At 51.8% G+C, this 16393-nt stretch overlaps 2 protein-coding genes across 11 annotated transcripts in view; both read right to left on the reverse strand.

Moving 5' to 3' along the window:
• The window catches only part of LOC128931738 (inositol 1,4,5-trisphosphate-gated calcium channel ITPR3-like), a 51239-nt gene extending 40942 nt beyond the window's left edge, over positions 1 to 10297 (reverse strand). For 6 of the 9 annotated variants that reach the window (XM_078368959.1, XM_078368957.1, XM_078368958.1 and 3 more), the window contains exon 1: positions 7590 to 10297. In XM_078368959.1, coding sequence (XP_078225085.1) covers positions 7590 to 8105 — 516 coding nt within the window. In that variant the 5' untranslated portion in view covers positions 8106 to 10297. The remainder of the gene's footprint in view (positions 1 to 7589) is intronic. The other 3 variants (XM_054253878.2, XM_054253876.2, XM_054253882.2) reach the window with 1 other exon arrangement.
• BAK1 (BCL2 antagonist/killer 1) lies at positions 8963 to 16274 on the reverse strand. 2 transcript variants are annotated; one of them, XM_008994261.5, is made up of 6 exons: positions 16041 to 16274; positions 13643 to 13743; positions 12177 to 12312; positions 11681 to 11824; positions 10422 to 10602; positions 8963 to 10296 (listed from the first exon to the last, which is right to left on the reverse strand). In XM_008994261.5, the coding sequence occupies exons 2-6, from the start codon at positions 13710 to 13712 to the stop codon at positions 10192 to 10194; spliced, it is 636 nt and encodes a 211-aa protein (XP_008992509.1). In that variant the 5' UTR covers positions 13713 to 13743; positions 16041 to 16274; the 3' UTR covers positions 8963 to 10191. The 2 variants fall into 2 exon arrangements, with proteins under 2 accessions (XP_008992509.1, XP_054109860.1); XM_054253885.2 differs by lacking the exon at positions 16041 to 16274 and adding an exon at positions 14957 to 15036.
• Positions 16275 to 16393: the final 119 nt, after the last annotated feature.

Consider the following 16393-nt stretch of genomic DNA (forward strand, 5'->3'; position numbering starts at 1 on the left):
GAACTCCTGGGCTCAAGCGATCCTTCCACCTCAGCCTCCTGAATAGCTGGGACTACAGGCATGTGCCATCATGCCTAGCTCTTCAGTTTCTTCAATCCTTTTTTTTGTTTCAGGATTAAAACAGAGAGAACTTCATTATCATTCTATTAAAGATTTATTTATTTATTTATTTATTATTTTTAATAAGAGACGGGGTTTCACTATGTTGGCCAGGCTGGTCTCAAACTCCTGACCTCATGATCCATCTGCCTCGGCCTCCCAAAGTCGATTAAAGATTTAAACTGATATTTTTGAGAAATTGGCTGTTCTCTCTCTCCTTATTTTTCAGAAGGTCGGATAACAACTTAGTTTAGCATGGGTGACTCCATATTGAGTTTTAGTTGTTGTCTGTTTTGACCTAGTGCAGTCCTATCCCCTCCCTTCCTCCCTCCCTCCCTTTCCTTTCTTCCCTCCCTGTCTTCATTTGTCTCACTCTATCGCCCAGGCTGGAATGCAGTGGCTCACTGCAGCCTAGAACTCCTGGGCTCAAGCTATCCTTCTGCCTCAGTCCTAGCTGGGATCACAGGGGTGCGCCACCTTGTTTGGCTAATTTCTTTCTTTCTTTCTTTTTTTTTTTTTGTAGATAGGGGGTCTCACTGTGGTGCCTAGGCTGGTGGCTTTCTGTAATTTTTATTTAATAAATGAAATGCTCAGCCGGGCACGGTGGCTCAAGCCTGTAATCCAAGCGCTTTGGAAGGCCGAGATGGGCAGATCAGCAGGTGAGGAGTTTGAGACCAGACTGACAGGGTGAAACCTCATCTCTACTAAAAATTCAAAAATTAGCTGGTCATGGTGGCATACGCCTGTAATTCCAGCTACTCAGGAGGCTGAGGAAGGAGAATTGCTTGAACCTGGGAGGCAGAGGTTGCAGTGAGCTGAGATCACGCGGCTGTACTCTAGCCTGGGTGACAGAGCAAGACTCCGTCTCAAGAAAACAAAACAAAATAAACAGATAAATGAAAGGCTCTTTCCAACTCAACAAGGCCATTAACTGGCCAGAGTGGATCAGATCCCAAGGGCCACTGGTGGTGAGAAGGGGAGAGACTGACCCAGAGGGAAAATTAGCATTGGATGTTCAGGAATAGGAAAGCACATTGAAACAGAAAGGAGATGAGTGGGAGGAGACAGTCCGGGTGATAAGCAGATCCTGTAAAATGCCCTGTGGGTTGAGAAGAGGGGAGAGGTGGAAGGAGCTTGGGAGATCCCAGAGTGGTGTCTGGACACCTGTCTGTAGCAAAGGCAGGAGTGAGAAAAACGTCTAGAAAGCCATTGAGATGGCCTTAAGTGCCGGCCTGAACAAGTTGAGCTTGTTCAAGGAAATGATCAGTGTCCCCTCTTCTGAAAACCTCCCTGGGTCCCTCCAGACCAGGCCAACTTGGTACATCTTTGCTGGACACCAAATTCCCTGAGTCCCACTCAGATTACTGTCTGATGCCTCCTCCTCCATGGCTATGTAAGCTCCCTGAGGGGAGGCCTTTCAACACTCCTGCGCTCCCACCAGAGATGGGCAAGGAGGTGGTGAATGTAATGAATATCATGCACCTCATGGATTTTCAGTGGGGATCAAGACAATGTTTTGTGAAGCCAGTTTGGTGGTGGTGTGCTGGGAATAATTTGAGCTGGGTGGGACCTGAGGTGCAGGCATTACTAAAAAAAATCTAGAAGTTGAGAATATACCCCACGGCCTTGGTGGGAATGACAGATGGGGAGCTGAGGTGTGACCGTCTCTACAGGAGCGGCCTCGGACTCAGGCTGGCCATGAGCAGAGGGAGGCACAGTGGCTTTGCAGGACCTAGTGCCAAGGTGATGGTACTAGGATGTGGGGTTTATGGGAGGTGATAGGTTTATGTGGGGTTTATGTGAGGAGCAAGAAAGAGAAGTTCATGTGAGGCAGGGACCTGCATCCTCCTTGTCCAATCCTGTGTGCTCCCAGCTTTACCCTCTACAAGTTACTTTTCCCAGTGGACAGCACCCTTCTGGGTCTCTCCATCAGGCACCTGGGTTTGAGACAAATTCCACAGCATGACACAGCCTGGGAATAGGCTTTATTGGGGGAAAAAACCCAAATAATCAGCAAGAGAACCGGCATGGAGAAGATGGCCGACCACTAACAGCTCAGGATTGTAGCTCCCAGTGAAAGCTCAGAGAACGAGACGACGCCACATCATTAGACGAATTTTCGTCACTCACCGATTAGCCGATTCCCAGTGGAGGAGCCCCACGGGTCGCCAGCGCGACTCTTGTGGCTGCCGCAGCAGTTTTGCCGGCGTCTCGGCGCAGCAGCTCTTCACGCAGAGCCAACGGGACTGCTTCCCCTACTGACCGGAGTTTGGAGCTCCAGGAAGTCAGAGCCGCTTGTTGCGGACTCAAGAGGGAAGCCAGACCAGAGATTCCCGGGCAGAAGAGCACCATCAGTCTTATCGCTGCTATTTAGGCTGCCACAGTGGGTTGCTCGGATCCCAGCACTGGGAATCAATAAGTCGGACGTCGACTCAGAAAACTAATTAGAAAGGCGGTTCATTTACAATGAAGGGAAAAAAACAGCCTAAGAAGGCCGAGTATACTCAAAATCAGAACCCATCAGCAACGGAACAAGCCCTGATGGAAAAGGACTCATCAGCAACCGAACAAGCCCTGATGGAAGAGGACTCATCAGTAACGGAACAAGCCCTGATGGAAAAGGACTGTGTTCCATTATCTGAAGTAGGCTTTAAAAGGTGGATGATAAGAAACTTCTGGGAGTTAAAGGAACTCGTTCTAACCCAATGTAAAGAAACTAAGAACTTGGAAAAAAGATTAGATGAAATGTTGAAAAGAATAGACAATATAGAGAGGAATACAAATGAACTTATGGAGTTGAAAAATACAACACGAGAACTCAGTGAAATATGTACAAGCTTAAACAGCCGAATGGATCAAGCAGAAGAAAGGGTATCAGAGGTAGAAGACCAACTTAATGAAACAAAACGACAAGACAAGAATAGAGAAAAAAGGATAAAAAAGAATGAGCAAAGTCTCCAAGCAATATGGGACTATGTGAAAAGACCTAATATACGCTTGATTGGTGTACCTGAATGTGAGGGAGAGAATGAAGTCAAGCTGGAAAATACTCTCCAGGACATTATCCAGGAAAATTTTCCTAATTTAGCAAAGCAGGACACTATTCAACCCCAGGCAATACAGAGAACACCACAAAGATATTCCTCAAGAAGACCAACCCCAAGGCACATAATCATTAGATTCACCAAGATCGAAACGAAGGAGAAAATATTAAGGGCAGCCAGAGAGAAAGATCAAGTCACCCATAAAGGTAAGCCTATTAGGCTTACAGCAGATCTCTCAATGGAAACCCTACAAGCTAGAAGAGAGTGGGGGCCAATATTCAATATACTTAATCAACAGAACTTTCAGCCCAGAATTTCATATCCTGCCAATTTAAGCTTTACATTTGAAGGAAAAATAAAATCTTTTAGGAACAAGCAAGTACTCAGAGATTTTATTACCACCAGGCCTGCTTTACAAGAACTTCTAAAAGAAGCATTATACACAGAAAGGAACAACCAGTATGACCCTTTCTAAAAATACATCAAAAAGTAAAGAGCATTAACATAAAGAAGAATTTTTATCAACGAAAGGACAAAATAGCCAGTTAACAACAAATGGCAACAACCCTAAATTTAAATCGACCAAATCTCCCAATAAAAGATACAGACAAAATCTAACGGTATATCCAAAGATATACATAGACTGAAAATAAAGGGTTGGAAAAAAAAAAACAAAAACGTACCAACCAAATGGAGAGCAAAAATAAATAAATAAGAAGCAGGAGTTGCAATTTTCACATTTGACAAAATAGATTTCAAAGCTACAAGGATACAAGGGTAAAAGGATTAATGTAATAATAAGAGATCTTAACACCCAGATACATAAGACCCATAATGAGATTTAGATTCAATGAGACAACAAATTGATAACGATACCCGGTACTGGAACTAAGATCCAGAACAAATAAACTCAATAGAGCTCTCCATGTTAAACACACAAAATATATATTATCCACAAAATCTAACGATATATCTGAAGATATACAAAGACTCAAAACAAGGGGATGGAAAAAAACTCACCAACCAAATGGAGAGCAAAAATAAATAAATAAAAAGCAGGAGTTGCAATTCTCACACTTAATAAAATAGATTTCAAAGCTACAAGGATGCAAGGGTAAAAGGATTAATTTAATAATAAGAGATCTTAACACCCAGATACATAAGACACATAATGAGATTTAGATTCAACGCGACAACAAATTGATAACGATATCCAGGACTTGAACTCAGAGCCAGAACAAATAAACACAATAGAGGTCCCCATTTTAAACACATAAAATATGCATTAACCACTTTAAACACTCAAAATATTGATCGGCCATTATTGAAACCCATTTTAGGAATGAAGTAATATTCATTTTTCCCTCTTTTTCTTTTTTTCCCCTTCTTTTTCTCTTAAAAAAAAAAATAAAAAATAAAAAAAAAGAAAAAAAAATACAAAATTAGCTGGGCATGGTGGCGCTCACTTGTGATCCCAGCTACATGGGAAAAAAAAAAAAAAAAAAAAAAAGAGAACCGGCATGGATTCCCTGACCCTCCTCTCATCACCCTCCCCGCCCTGTGAGGGGCGGATACATTTGGGGCGAGGGTGGGGAGGACCCCGAACTAGAGCAGCCAGGACCACTTCCACTGTGCATTCCAGTGGGAGGGCCTTCCTGCCATCACACTGCCTTTGTGTAGAGCTGGCATGGAAAAGCAGCTTTGTCAGTGGAGGTACACCAGGCTGCTTGGCACCATGCAGTCTAGATTTGGGGTGCCAGCCCATTACAGGAGTTGTCTGAGAATACCAGCATTCGAACACCCTAGGGCTGTCGGCATCGCAGTGCCTCTCACTTGTGGAGGGGCTGGGAGAGGGAAAAGCATGCATGGAATACTCAGGATCAATCCCCAGTCCCCTGGTGAACTGAGCATGGCTGTGCCCCCTCTAGCCAAGAGAAGGAAGGGCTATTCCTAGTTGGCCACTCTTCAGGCTACCCAAAATGAAAGTCCAAGGTCACATAAAGACACACCCATTCTACTAGGCATCACAACTAGGGGATCCCCCATGCCCTTACTAGGAAAGCAGTCCGCTTTTAACCTGCCTGCAGCCCTTCTCACACATAGCCTGGTAGGAGTGTTATTTAGGTTCCTGCAAATCTCTCTCTCTCTCTTTTTAGCAGACATGGTAACTGACACCTAAGTGCCTCTTGCACTCTGATTCACAACTTCCAAATTTCAGAGACGCCTGACATGCCAACTGCATCTTGCCTTCCTCAGTGTGGCCCGCCTGGGACTTGAGCGAGAAAATATTGACACTCTTGAGGAAGCCTAATCATCCGCTGGAAATGAATTGGGTAAGTAGCCCTCAGGGGGGTCAGAGGTCAGGCCAGACCAGGCCAGGATAGAGCATGAGAGGGTTGGTGAGCCCAGCTCCACACAGTCAACCATCGTAACAGTCTGTGCCATGAACTTTACAGAGTTGGTGCACCTCAAGGCTCGGTGGAGCCTTCAGTGTGTCCTTAGCCAAAGCTAAGGAAAAATGGAGACATTGGGCACCAGGAATGATTCCAAGATTGCAAAGGAAGAGATGAGATAAATGGAGCTGAGAGATGCATTGATTCATACTTTGATTCCAACAACTGATGCCCACTCACATGTTACTCACCAGATGCCACACACACACAGCCACATGCACGTTCACACACTCTCATGCATGCATTTGGTGCCTGTCCATTGCCAAATCCCCTACTCCAGGTAAAGGGAGAGTCTGTGGTTTCAGTCTCTTCAGCTATGAAGCGGCTTTCCCTAGAAAAATCCAGTTTTTGCCTGTGTTAGCCCAACACCTGATCTTGGTAATGGGCAGGGGGTGTCCCTTCACTGGATCACTCAGACAGTATGCCAGGGATCTGCTTCTAGTCATAGCACTCCACCGGCCAGATCATTACTTTTTGTTTTTTTTTTCTTTTTTTTTTTTTTGAGATGGAGTCTCACTCTGTCACCCAGGCTGGAGGGCAGAGGTGTGATCTCGGCTCACTGTAACCTCTGCCTCCCGGGTTCAACCTATTCTCCTGCCTCAGCCTCCTGAGTAGCTGGATTACAGGCACCTGTCATGACATCTGGATAATTTTTGTATTTTCAGTAGAGATGGGGTTTCACTATGTTGGCCAGGCTGGTCTCAAACTCCTGACCTTGTGATCTGCCCGCCTCAGCCTCCCAAAGTGCTGGGATTACAGGCGTGAGCCACCACACCAGTTCTGTTCTCGTATTATCTAGGGAGCTGAATCCCTCCTCTCACATCTTACTTTTATATCCCAGGGGTCCAGTGTTCACCTTTATTGTGTCCAGCAACTGCTCAACACACCCTAGGAGAAGCTGGGTTTTGCTAATTCTGGTTCCTGACCTTTGGGGACCTTCAGCCTCCAGCAACCTGCAGTAACTCCTCTCTCTCTCTCACACACACACTCACACGTGTGTGCAGACGAGATAATGATTATCCTTATCTGTTCATGTTGGATATAATTAAATCCACTTTTTTTTTTTTGAGAGGGAGTCTTGCTTTGTTGCCAGGCTGGAGTGCAGTGGTGTGATCTCAGCTCACTGCAACTTCCACCTCCTGGGTTCAAGCAATTCTTCTGCCTCAGCCTCCCGCGTAGCAGGGACTACAGTGGTGCGCCACCACACGCAGCTAATTTTTTGTATTTTTAGTAGAGATGGGGTTTCATCATGTTGGCCAGGATGGTCTCGATCTCTTGACCTCATAATCTGCCCGTCTCGGCCTTCCAAAGTGCTGGGATTACAGGTGTGAGCCACTGCGCCCAGCTAAATCCACATTTTACAAGCATCTTGCATCAGGGGCCTCTACATCTGAAATGCATAAAACTGGAGCAGGAGGGGCACATTTTTGTCACAGGTGAAAAAAACAAAAACAAAAACAAACTGGTGGATATGATGGTTTAATTTTAATAAATAAATGAATGTAAATTTATTTTACTGCATTCCGGTGACTATGTCGTAACTTGTTCAATATACTGAGTGATTTTAGGCTAAGGAAGGATTTTTTCAAATGAAAGTGTTTGGATGGACACCGGGTAACTTTCTAAAATATACTCTTTGGAGGACGTAAATAAAAAGAAATACCTGAAGGTGAAACGGCGGGGTCGGGGTGGGAGAATGTGAGACTGCTGTGTGCAAGGAAGGGCGGGCATTTATACTGAAACTGCAGAACTGAGCAGATGACAGCTGCACACCGCTCCTTTTCCTGGCTGGGCTGCCCCAGCTCAGTGGCATCGCAGACTGTGACGAACCCCAGACGTATCTGGTGGAAACCAAGCCACAATCTGAGAAGCAGCGCACAGTCTGAGGCGCAGAAACGGGTCCTTCTGGTTTCTCCTCCCTGATACCCGCAAAGGCCCTGCGCTCCCGTTATCCTCACAGCCCCTGGAGGTTGTGTCCCGCCTAACTTCTCACCCCTGGTTTCCGAACATCCCGGCAGAGGCATAGAGGGCGTTGGGGGGCGGGGCAGGTCAAAACTTCTTGGGCCGCCCCACCCACCCCTTTCCGGTTAGAGTTGAAACTCCTTAGACGGTTAGGTAGTGCCCCAGCCCACTCGCCTTTCTTCCAGCGATGAACGATCTGTTCACAGGTCAGCGCCACACACTGTTCAAAGCCCCTCCTCCAAAGGCGGGAAGGGGTGCGCCCGGAGGCTCCGCCCAAGCAAGAGCACGCTTGCGTGGTCGCCGCGGCGGCCATGTTGGACTCCGGCAGCCGCCCACCTCCAGCTGCTTGTCGTAGCTCGGGGGCGGAAGCGACCATGCACTCTGGGCCCCCAAACCTGTGCTCGCGAGCCCTACATTCCCCTCCAGCCTCCACATAAAACCCGGGCCAGTATCCTGGTGGCAAGTGCTCGCTCCTTGGGTGAATCCGAGAAAGCACCCGTTTCCTTCTCTGTAGCTTGAGCACCCCCACCCCCGTCTCCATACCCATTATTTGGGCAGATGATGAACTCTCAGCATAAAGCCTGGCACACAGTATGTGTTCTATAAATGTCCGTGAGCTTTTCCTGTACACTGCGGGGTGCCTTGTAGCAACCACCTTCCAGCCGCCACTGCCTGCAGCGCCGCCTTCTCCCTTTTGCAAGATCGCGTCTGTACAAGACTGAAGACCTTGCGGAGGCGCAGGAGGCTTGGCAAGCCCACCTCAGGAGGGTGAAAGTGAAGCTCACGAGTTCTCTTTGACTTTCATGTGACCGTTCTGGAAGGGCATCAGAAACACAGACCAGGGTGCCCAGGACTGGAAAGACTGTAGATTTTGGAACATTTCAACGCCCCCATGCTTGTTATTTTTATCACCCCTGGCTGCGTCCCCATAGGGACTCCCAAGCAGCATAAAACTAGAATGAAAGCCCTGCGTGCGTGCTGACTGTGGAGACAACAGGAAGGGGGAGCTGGGACATTGCGTCCCAGGCAGAGCTAAGTGTGGGGGAGAAAGGCCTTTTGGACCAGCGTGGGTGATAGCCCCAGGGTGGGAGAGGAATTCAGGCCAGGCCTGAGGTGGCCTGTGGGGGTCCTCAGATAAGTGCAGCTGCTCCACCAGCTCTGTAGCTATGATCCAGCAGTTCAAACGTCCTAAAGGGTGGGAAATTGCATGAAACCCACAGAGATGAGGGAAGTGCATGAGGAGGGGTGAAGGCCTTCCAGCGGCTGGGGGCTGCAGGACCATAGTCAGACCTCCATGGGATTCTGGAAGCCTAGTGTGAGGATTTAGTCAGTAATATCAGGCACCCCCAGTCTAGCCTGATGGAAAGAGGGGGAGCAGAGAATACAAAAACTACTAAGTCGGGGTGAGGGGATTGCACAGTTTATTTCCAAACGCTCAGAGGATAGGGAGTGGCTTCGGGCTCCAGCTGCCTCTCCCTGCATTTGGCTGAATCAAGAACTTCTCTCCCCTCCCCCAACACCCTAGGCAATGCCCAATAGAGAAGGGACTCTCACCCCCCCCCCAAGAGAGACCTAGACAGGTGAGGAGCATGGAGGGTGGGGGGACAGAGTTCAAGTATTCACATTTCCCCCATCAACACCCCGGAGTACACCGTGCCAGAGCCATGAGGTGGGGATCCCACTGCTGGGATTCCTAGTGGTGTCGATAGTCCTTCTCCCACTTAGAACCCTCCAGATGAACTCCCTACACCTTTTCCCTGAAATAACAAACCAAGTCCTAAGCCCTGTAGTCTGGGCAAGGAGGGGCCTTAGAATGCCACTCACCCAAGGTCCCCAGGGTGAGGGCCTTCACCTGTAGTGAATGGGTTGGGAGCAAGTGTCTAAAAGGAGAGAGGAAGGGAGAGAACTGAGAGGACCTAGGGAGGCAGGCTTGGAGGTTTCTGACACGTAAGTTCAGACAGCTCTCGTCTGCGAATCCACCCCACCCCATTCCCCAAGCCCAGAATCCCTGAGAGTCCAACTGCAAAGGCAGTATGGCTGGAGGGAGGAATGGGAGCAGGCAGAGCGCTGGGCAGGACCTCCGCCCCTGTCTCCCAGTCAGTCCTGCTCCTGGAACACATGATGCTTTGGGAGGGCCAGGACCAGGATCAAGTCCCAGCTCTTAGGCGCTCCAGCATAGCTGAATCCTGGGGAACAGAGGGTAGACCCACCAACCCCCAAACCCCAGCCGTCCTGGCCTCGGGTAGAATGGTGGGAATGGGCTCTCTAAAGGGTATTATAAAAAGCTAGAACCGTTAAACGCTTCCTGGGGAGAAGTGGCTCCCAGTCTCTTGCCTCCCCAAGTTATCAGTCTCCCTAGTGCCTAGCAGACAGGGCTAAGGAGGTCTCAGAGAGCCGAGGGAGGAGGCCACAGCCCCTGGGCCCAGAGAGAGGGCCCACTAGCACCATGCAATGTTGAGGCACCTTTGCAGCCTGACTGGCCCCCACACAGGGGCCCTCCAAAGCTGGAGTGCACCCTTGCTAAAGCTTCTGTACTCTTGAGGGGGGACCCCTGAAGGGAGTGGAGGAGGCAAAGACTTGGCTTAAGTCCAGGCTGGGGTCTCAGCAGGGACCCCAAAGGGCACCCTTGGGAGTCATGATTTGAAGAATCTTCGTACCACAAACTGGCCCAACAGAACCACACCCAGAACGACCAGCACATTCAGGATGGGTCCATTGCCCAGGTCCAGGGCTGCCACCTGCCGGGAGAAACACGGTGGTCACAGAGAGTCAGGCAGAAGATACAGGCACCTGGGGAGGGGCGGGGCCTGGGAGAGGAGCAGCCCCAACAGCAGGGAGGACGTTGCAATCCTCAGATACTCACCCAGCCACCCCTCTGTGCGATCCACCGGGCGATGCAGTGATGCAGCATGAAGTCCACCACGAAGCGGGTCACCTGGCCCAGGAAGCCAGTCAGGCCGCGCTGGTAGACGTGTAGGGCCAGACGGTAGCCAAAGCCCAGGAGAGCCACCACACGGCCCCAGTTGATGCCACTCTCAAACAGGCTGCGGGCAGAGCATTGCATACCATTGGTGGAGAGGCCCCAGGAGGCCCGTCAGCCTGCCTGCCCTCTCCCTTCCCTCTCCCAGCTGGAAAGCTAAATTTGCTGTGAATTAAGGCTGCAGAGGCTGCCCCAGCCTGGCCTGTATTTGGGAATAACCTGGGTCTCTGTGAAAGGAGAAAGCTGAGGGGTATGAGCTGGATGCCACTGCTGGGATGTACACTCAGGTGCAAAGGGGCACAGACAGGGTAGAGGGCAGAGCGAGTGGAGGGGTCAGCGGGGAGATTACCTGTGGGTGTTGTGCTGGCCTGGCAGCCCAAGGGACAGCAGAGAGAAAAGGACAGAAAAGATTAGAGTAGTTCCTGTCATCACAGTGGCATGGGGGCTGTCCTCTAAGTTCATGGGCTGGCTATTTCAGCTCTGAGCGCTAATTCTAAACTCTATCACCTACACGTCCCTTCACCTCCAGCTTCAAATCCACCCCAACCCTGACCTCCCTAACTCTAGTGGTAGCAATGGCTAACACTTCATAAGGTGGACATGTTCTAAGCATACTTTTCCTGTTTTACAAACCAGGAGACTGAAGGCCAAAAAGTTTCACGAAGGCAGTAAGTGGCTAAGTTTGGATTTGCACCCAAATACTTGGTGCCTTTAACCACTTGGATGCCAGATAATAGCAACTAGAAGTCATTTCTAGGACCTGGCAGAGGTTAGCACCCTCACCATCTTCAGTGTGACATGTAGTTTCAAATTGGAACCATGAAGGACAGCAGTGTCCCAGCTGGGCTGGGGAGCCGTGGGGGATGCCCCACCTCAGGCCCCCTCTAGAGTCCTAATCTAACCAGTCAAGTCCTTGGAGTCAGTGCTGAAAAGAGCTGTGAGCTAATGCACAAAATACGAATGAGTCTGGGACCCTAAGAGAGAAAAATAGGAGGCCGAGACCACATGTGAGTTCACAGCAGACACTGGACACCGACAGAAGGTGTCTCCCAGGCCAGGAGTGCATCATATAGGCAGGCCATGGTGAGGTTGTCACGGGACAGGAGAGTGACCAGAGTCCGGCGGGGAGGTGGTCGGGGTACCTGGAGGCGATCTTGGTGAAGTACTCGTAGGCGTTCTCTGCCGTGGGCTGCAGGTGCTGCAGCATGGTCTGGAACTCCGAGTCATAGCGCCGGTTGATGTCATCCCCAATGATAGCGAGCTGCCGTCCCACCTGCCCCATGGTGCTGTGTGAGCGGGAGGCAGGCAGGTGAGCAGGTGGCCAGGCAGTGGGGGCCAGGGCCTGCATCATGGCAGAGGGTTTCTGCCCAAGCTGTCCATGGCCCTGTGCACCCCTCCTTGGAGATCCCCGACAATGTTCTAAAACATGAATGCTGGGCTCTGGGACAAGGGGCAGGCATGGGCTAAATAAAAAGGATACAAGGTCCTGGATGGGGGTAGGAGCCCAACATGAAAGAGGAGCAGCCATGAGAGAAGGGCAAGACCCCCCAGGCCTCCCCAGCTCCCAGGAGTGGCACAGACCCATGCAAACCACTGCCTCCCCGAAGATGTCCTGTGAGCCCAGCGGTTGTAGCTCACCTGCTAGGTTGGAGAGACAAGCTAACCATCTCTGGGTCAGCAGGGGCAGCCGCCCCTTCAGCCTCCTGTTCCTGCCGATGGCGGTAAAAAACGTAGCTGTGGAAAACCTCCTCTGTGTCCCGGGCTACCTGCTCCTCTGAGGATCAAAGCTGGGAGTCAGGGAGAGAGGGCCAAACCCCGATAGCCCCATGCCTTGTAGAAGGTTCACTGTTCCTAAGGCCACAGTGTCCTCGCCCACGGAAAGAAATATCCTGGCTAGATGCTGTGGTGCTGTGGCTCATGCCTGTAATCCCAGCACTTTGGGAGGCCATGGTGGGTGGATCACAAGGACAGGAGTTGGAGACCAGCCTGGTCAACATAGTGAAACCCTGTCTCTACTAAAAATACAAAAAAATTAGCCAGGCATGGTGGTGGGCGCCTGTGATCCCAGCTACTCGGGAGGTGAGGTGGAAGAATTTCTTAAACCCGGGAGGTGGAGGTTGCAGTGAGCTGAGATGGTACCCTGCACTCTAGCCCAGGCTACAGTGTGAGACTCTATCACAAACAAAAAAACACAAAATTAGCAGGGCGTGGTGGCACATGACTGTAATCCCAGCTACTCAGGAGGCTAACGCAGGAGAATCACTTGAACCTGGGAGGTGGAGGTTGCACTTGAAAAAAACAAAAGAAAGAAAGAAAAAAGAAAGAAATATGCTACACAGAGAGTTGTTCTGGCACTTGCATTGAGCCCTCACAGTAGCCCTGAGAGCAGGCAATCCTGTTTGCAGGGGAGAATGGCAGGGGCCATCTAAGTAATGTGTGCAAGCCAAGGAGCCGGGACACAGTCTCAGGCATTTGGGCTCCTGAGTCTGTGTTAGTACATCTCAGCTCCACAGCCCTTTGTGTGCACGGAATGTGGGAAACAAAATCTGAAATTGTAGCCTTGGCCCAGAACAGTTACACAGGGAGATAGTGACAGACCTGGGACGTGAATCCCAAGTCCAGGGAACAGCCCACCTCAGGCTGTGAGCTGGGGCTTCCCTGGCCATCCCCTGGGAAGAACGAAGGGGGGCGGCCATCTTCCTCCCCCAGTCACAACAATTGCCTTCCCTGTTGAGCAGACCTGACTGGGTGACCGGCCAGTTTACATCCTTATTTCTCCCGCTGGAGGGATACAGCAGCCAGGCTCCACTCTACTTCCTGCCTCCCTCGTCCGACCCCGCCCTCTGCCCGGTGGCACCGTGCCCACCTTCATGCTCACTTCCTGGCCTCTCCCAGCCTCCAGGGCCTCCCCAGCCCAGACTCCTCCCTGGCTCGGGCTTAACCTTGACAGCAGCTCCAGCCTCTGATCCCGAGGGTGGGAAATACTCTTCCCCACCCACAGTGGGTGAACCAAGGCCAGGAGCCTGCCCCTGAGTCCTGCTCCTTCCATCCTCACCACAGCCCTCATGGTTATGGGAGGGGTGAGAGGGCAGGAGGACCCTTACCAGAAGCAGAGGGTGGGTCAGGCTCTCCGCACTCCTGCCTGGGAGGACCTGGGCCTTGCCCCGATGCCATTTTTCAGGTCTCAGTGGAAGACGGTGTCAGCCTGCAGGGATGGGCAAGAAAAAGCAGAGATGGGGGTGAACACAAACCTGTGACTGGGGACCGCAGGCGGGTTGCCATGTCCATATAGGAGAGAGGGTCCCCTACTCCCAGAAAGCCCCTCAGTCTTCTGAAACTTTTTTTTTTGAGACGCAGTTTTGCTCTGTTGCCCAGGCTGGAGTGCAATGGCACCATCTTAGCTCACTGCAACCTCCACCTCCCAAGTTCAAGCAATTCTCCTGCCTCAGCCTCCTGAGTAGCTGGGATTACAGGCATGTACCATCACGCCTGGCTAATTTTTTTTATTTTTAGTAGAGATGTGGTTTCTTCACGTTGGTCAGGCTGGTCTCGATTTCCCGACCTCATGTGATGGGCCTGCCTTGGCCTTTCTAAGTGCTGGGATTACAGGCGTGAGCCACCGCGCCAGCCTCTGAAACTTTTTATTCTTACTCCAGCATGGGTCCCAGTGAAGTCTGCTGGGAGGAAACAACTTTCTGAGCACTTCACTGGCGCCCCCTCGAGGGAGACAGGGTAAAAAGGTGGAGCAGCCAAGGGCACACGGAGGTATCTGCACCCTTGAGGAGACTGTGGCTGCAGCAGTGCCCACTGGCTCTCAAGTTCATGCCACTCCTGGGACAAGAACCTGGGGTTCTTTAGCCGTTTCCGGGGGCCTCCTGCACCCCACCCAGCATGTGCTTATTGCAAGCGCGCCACCACCCAGCCAATGGCCCATCAAGGCCGCCCTCGGAGGCCCCACTTCCCTCTAGCCGGCCAGAACACACCTGTTTTTTTAACTCAGGCTTGTTAGCCGCAAACATTTCCTGAGAGCCTAAGATATACTGTCCCACTTAGGAGCTCTCTGTGGGTGGTGAACATTCAAAACTCACATGAACCCAGCAGGGTGAGCACCAGCATGCCCACTTTACAGGCAGGAAAAGTGAGGCACAAAGAGATGAGTGCCCGAGGTCACATCATTAGTCACGGAAAGTCAGGTTTTGTCTGAATCTCCATGAGTCTGTGTACTCAACACATATTTAAGGTTTACTTTCTAGTGTGTGGACCTCAGAGGGTGTCCTTTTCCAGTGCAACTTTCCCCGTTTACCTCCCGCCTGTGCCTTCCCCATCCCTGCCGCGCAGTGAAGCGAGGAAGCCCTCAGGATCAGGACCTTCTTTGAAGTCCCCCAACCTGCCTCAGCCCATGTACTCCCACCACACACCTTGTCTTCTGTCTCCAGGCCCAACCTGTGTGACCCCTCATCAGAGCCAGTGTTTCCTGGATGTCAGCTGTTTCACTTTCAGTTTGCACCCCTTCCGGATCCCCATTTCCCCAGGCAGCCTCCAGCCCTCAGAAGGAAAGCGCCCTCCTCCTATCCCAAAGGGAGGGGAGGTGCAGCCCCACCCTGGGTCAAGCACAGCCTTACCCCATCCCTACCCGCCGGGCCTGGGGACTTTCTCCTACCCCTTCCGCTCAGGCCTGGGACGGTTTTCGAAAGTGCCCCAAGAGCTCTCAAGAAGGGTGGAGGAGGGCTGGACCACCTGTGCCCTTACCCTGACTCATTGCTCTCCCGGACAGGGACAGGGCCAGGGACAGGGCGAAGGCAGACCCTCCTCTCCTCCATTTCTGGGGTCCAGGCCTTGTTAAAACAGACCTTTGCTTGCCCCACACCCCCATAGCTTCTTCCAAAACAAGATACCCTTCCCTCTTCCCCAGTCCCCAGAACCCATCACCCCCAGGACAGCAGGGCCAGAGGATGCTGACCGCACCCCCAACTCCCTTTACCAACACCCCAGGCTCCCAAGGAGGGCAGGTAGAGCCTCAGAACACCCTCCAAGGCCAGCAACCGATGCTGACCCAGGCCTATCCCTACTCCTCCGTCCAGGTGGCCTAACTTCCCAGTGAGGGGAGCCACCCCCGACTTCCTGGGCTTGCTGGATCCTAATGAACGTCTCCCAGGGACACAGGCCTGGCCGGGCCGTGGATCCAGTCTAGGGGTGTCGGGCAGCAGGAAGCGCTGAGAAAGTTCTCTCTCTATCCTTGACCTTGGCTCTGACCTCTACTCCCATCTCCCAGACAGTTAAAGGACCCAGTTCTCTGGCATCCAGGGCTGGGGCAAGAGGGGAAGCTGTGAGAGGCAGCCAGAGGGAGGCAAGGCATGATCAGGCCCCCAGCAAGGGCGGCGGACCTGCCCAGGCAAGCCTCGAGCTTCGCCTTCCCCACCCAGCTCCCAGTGGACTCCGTGCCCCACCCTGGGGCTGGAGCTGCTGAGATCTGGGAGGGTGGGCAGGACCCTTCCAGCTTACCTGCCGGGATCCTGGCTGAACCCGGGTGGTCAGCAGGGCGGAGATGGAAGTCCCGAGGGGCTGGCGGCTGCTGATTCCAGGGGCTGAGTGGGAGGCAGGCTTCCAGAAACGGGCGTCAGTGCATTCCTGGTATCTGGATGTAGCCTTTGCTTGTCCCTGTGCAGCCTGAGGGACCCGCAAGACTCCAGTGATCATAGAGGTGCCAGCTGCACCCGGCTTCAATCAGCTCCCTCTAGAGGAAGTTGCTCTGTGGCCGCCGGATGCAGACGCTCAGGCCGACAGCCAGGAGGGGTGCTTTGGGTGGGCCAGGCACAAGAGCAGCTCCCGCCCACTTTCCCCGCCCCACGTCCGAG

The sequence above is a fragment of the Callithrix jacchus genome, chromosome 4, assembly GCF_049354715.1.
Source record: "Callithrix jacchus isolate 240 chromosome 4, calJac240_pri, whole genome shotgun sequence".
Classification (NCBI taxonomy): Eukaryota; Metazoa; Chordata; class Mammalia; order Primates; family Cebidae; genus Callithrix; species Callithrix jacchus.